At 34.7% G+C, this 3,168-nt stretch overlaps 1 protein-coding gene across 1 annotated transcript; it reads right to left on the bottom strand.

The window, feature by feature from the left end:
• Positions 1-382: 382 nt before the first annotated feature.
• Positions 383-3,138, bottom strand: LOC119614995 (rho GTPase-activating protein gacO; the record flags this gene model as incomplete). Its single annotated transcript, XM_037971081.1, has 2 exons — positions 383-1,643; positions 2,940-3,138. Coding segments are annotated over 2 exons (923 nt in total), but the record flags the coding sequence as incomplete, so codon positions are not given.
• Positions 3,139-3,168: the final 30 nt, after the last annotated feature.

The following is a 3,168-nucleotide window of genomic DNA, read 5'->3' as shown; positions in this document are numbered from 1 at the left end:
TAGAACTGAACTAGAACTGAACTAGAACTGAACTAGAACTGAACTAGAAACTAGAACTGAACTAGAACTGAACTAGAACTGAATCTAGAATGAACTAGAAACTGAACTAGAACTGAACTAGAACTGAACTAGAACTGAACTAGAACTGAACTAGAACTGAACTAGAACTGAACTAGAGCTGAACTAGAACTGAACTAGAACTGAACTAGAACTGAACTAGAACTGAACTAGAACTGAACTAGAACTGAACTAGATCTAGAACTGAAATATAATTGAACTGAACTAGAACTGAAATATAATTGAACTGAACTAGAACTGAAATATAATTGAACTGAACTAGAACTGAAATATAATTGAACTGAACTAGAACTGAATTGCAGAAATTTTCGATGTCAAAAAGTGCTGAAAAAATAAAAAGTACAATATGGTAAAAAAATCTTTCAATGATAACACATTTGTCACATTTGCCGATAATCGTTCTAAAAAGATCTTTCATGAGATATGTACTATAAAACAGATACGTATTGCTTTTACTTAAAACTAATTTTTGAGGACAAAACTTAATTCATTGAAGTACTTAATAAAATTGAAAGTACCCAAGATTGTGATTAACTTATAAATGAATTGAAAGCTTATTTAGAAAGTAAAAGAAAAATAAAACAAAATCATTTACTTTCACCTAAATTTACTAAATATAAATACACACGACCTCTAAATTAATTGAAATCTACTCTGACTAAAAGACTTTTTCAAATTATAACAATGAGAAAAGATGTAAAAGAAAAATTGAAAATAAATTACACTCTAATGTTATAATAATATTTGTTACTAACATTAATGTATTTTTTTCTTCTACACAACTACAACTTTGAGTTGTAAAGTAATTCCATTTAATTAATTAATATTAGCTGCTTAAACTCTATACAGTATTCTTCTCTTCCTCTTTATTACTGTCCACTTCAATCTGCAAAACGATATCGTCAGGAGGTTTACATTCTTCAATATCTCCGCCCGTCCCTGACCCCGATTGCTCCAATATTTTTTCTGGTATTGAAAAGGAACTTAACTTACGTTCGGCCAATGCAGTTTCACTATCCGCCTTCAGCAGTGTTGAACGTCTTTCATTGATAACCTGTTCGGAATCGTAGAAATCATTACAGTGTTGTAGAACCCTATGTTCGGAACGTATATAAAATATGGAGTCATCATGTTCTGAGGTTTTATGGCTTTTGGGACGATCATAAGTGCGTGAGGAATTGCTGCGTTGCAGATTTTTGTAACGTTCATGATTAACGTTGGTGGTTTTACTAAAATCAATAATGGCAGAATTTTCCATTAGTGGTAAAGAATCGGGGCGGGGTTTTTTCAATATACCAGACCGGTTGGGTGATTTCATTTCCGGTTTAGTTGTTGGTAATGCTGTTGGCGGCGGTGGTGTTGTTGGTGGTTGTGGTGGCGGTGGAAGATCTACTGGATTGATTATTGTGGTAGTGGTTAACGAACGAGGAGATTCGGTTTGGGAGATTTGATAGCTATCATCTGCTAGCTCTATAGCTTCTTCGGGCAGACAGGGTTCTAGACTTGATTGTCCCGACAGTTGACGTATGGCGGCGGGTGGCTCAGAACATACGGAAAGTTGACTTCTTCAGAAGTGGGTAGTTCGGGTAGAGGAGGGGAAAAGTTTTTGTTATAATTTTTTTGAATGTGGCAAATTCGACTAATCTTTAACTCGACCATAGTCTAAACTATAGATACCTTCGACTACAAACTGGAATATAAACTGAACTATTGATTTAACAATGCCCTGAACTAAAAACTCGACAATTTTAACCTCGAAGGAAGATTCGACTCTAGTCTATACTAGTACTATATTAGTCTGACTTGACTATAGACTTAACTATAGAATTCAGTATAGTCTAGACTACAGACTCGACCATAGCTTAGACTACAGACTCGATTATAGTCTGAACTAAACACTAGATTACTGACTCGTCTATAGTTTGGACTATACACTTGGCTAATTCTGGACAAAAGTCCACTCTATAAATCCGACTATATTCTGGACTGTATGTATAATATAACCTCGAATGAAGATTCGACCCTTGTCTGACTCGACTATAGATTTGACTATAGACTCGACTATAGTCTTAACTTTAGAATTAAGTATAGTCTGGACTATATAGCCAATAGCTTAGACTACAGCTTAGACTGGACTATAATCTGGACTATAGACTGGACTATAGACTGGACCATAGACTTGACTATAGTCTGCACTACAGACTTGAATATAGTCTTGACTATAGAATCGATTGTTATTAGGTCTATTGACTGGACTATTGTCTGAACTATAAACTTGACTATAGTATGGACTATAAAGTCATCTATAGTCTGGACTATAGTCCTGAATAAAGATTCTACAATAGAGTGGACTAAAGAGTCAACTATGGTCATCTCTATAGACTCGACTGTAGACTGGACTATAGACTCGAATATAGTCTGGACTATAGACTCGAATATAGTATGGACTATAGAATCGAGTATAATCTGGACTATAGTCCAGTACTGTAGTCTGGACTATGATTTGGACTCTAGTCTGGACTTAGTCTCGACTATAGTCTGGACTATAGAATCAACAATTTGGATTATATACTGGATTATAGACTCTACTATAGTCCATACAATAGACTCGGTAGTAATCTATACTATAGACTAACCTTTACACTCGGCTTTTGTTTGGACTACAGACTCGACTATATTTTGTAGAATTTCAAAAAAATGTTAATAGAGATTTCGATCGCTCTCTAGTATAATCTCAAATTTATATTTTGTACTGATCTACGATTTGGCTTCTTAGGATTTATGCTTTTAACTTTAAGCTCATATAAGGACAATTATCGAACTTTTTTTTATATACTAAATAAAATTTATTGCTCACTTACCGAAATTCCTTTTCGACTGAAGGTGTTGTCGATGGACCTGAGCTATAACGTTTCGGTGAACGTAATATAGATTTGGGCATTACCTCTGGACTATGTAAATCTACTTGTATACGTCTTGAATCTATGCTAGAAGCACGACTGGCTATAGAAGCACAACGAGCCGTCCAGCGGCCACTATACGAAGAATCTGACATGGTAGAACATCTGTAAAAAAACAACAACAATATGT

Source organism: Lucilia sericata, unplaced genomic scaffold (genome assembly GCF_015586225.1).
Source record: "Lucilia sericata isolate MDLA Ls3-8-SP2 unplaced genomic scaffold, ASM1558622v1 Contig003842F_arrow, whole genome shotgun sequence".
NCBI classification, from domain to species: domain Eukaryota; kingdom Metazoa; phylum Arthropoda; class Insecta; order Diptera; family Calliphoridae; genus Lucilia; species Lucilia sericata.
This window is presented reverse-complemented; position numbering and strand designations above follow the sequence as displayed.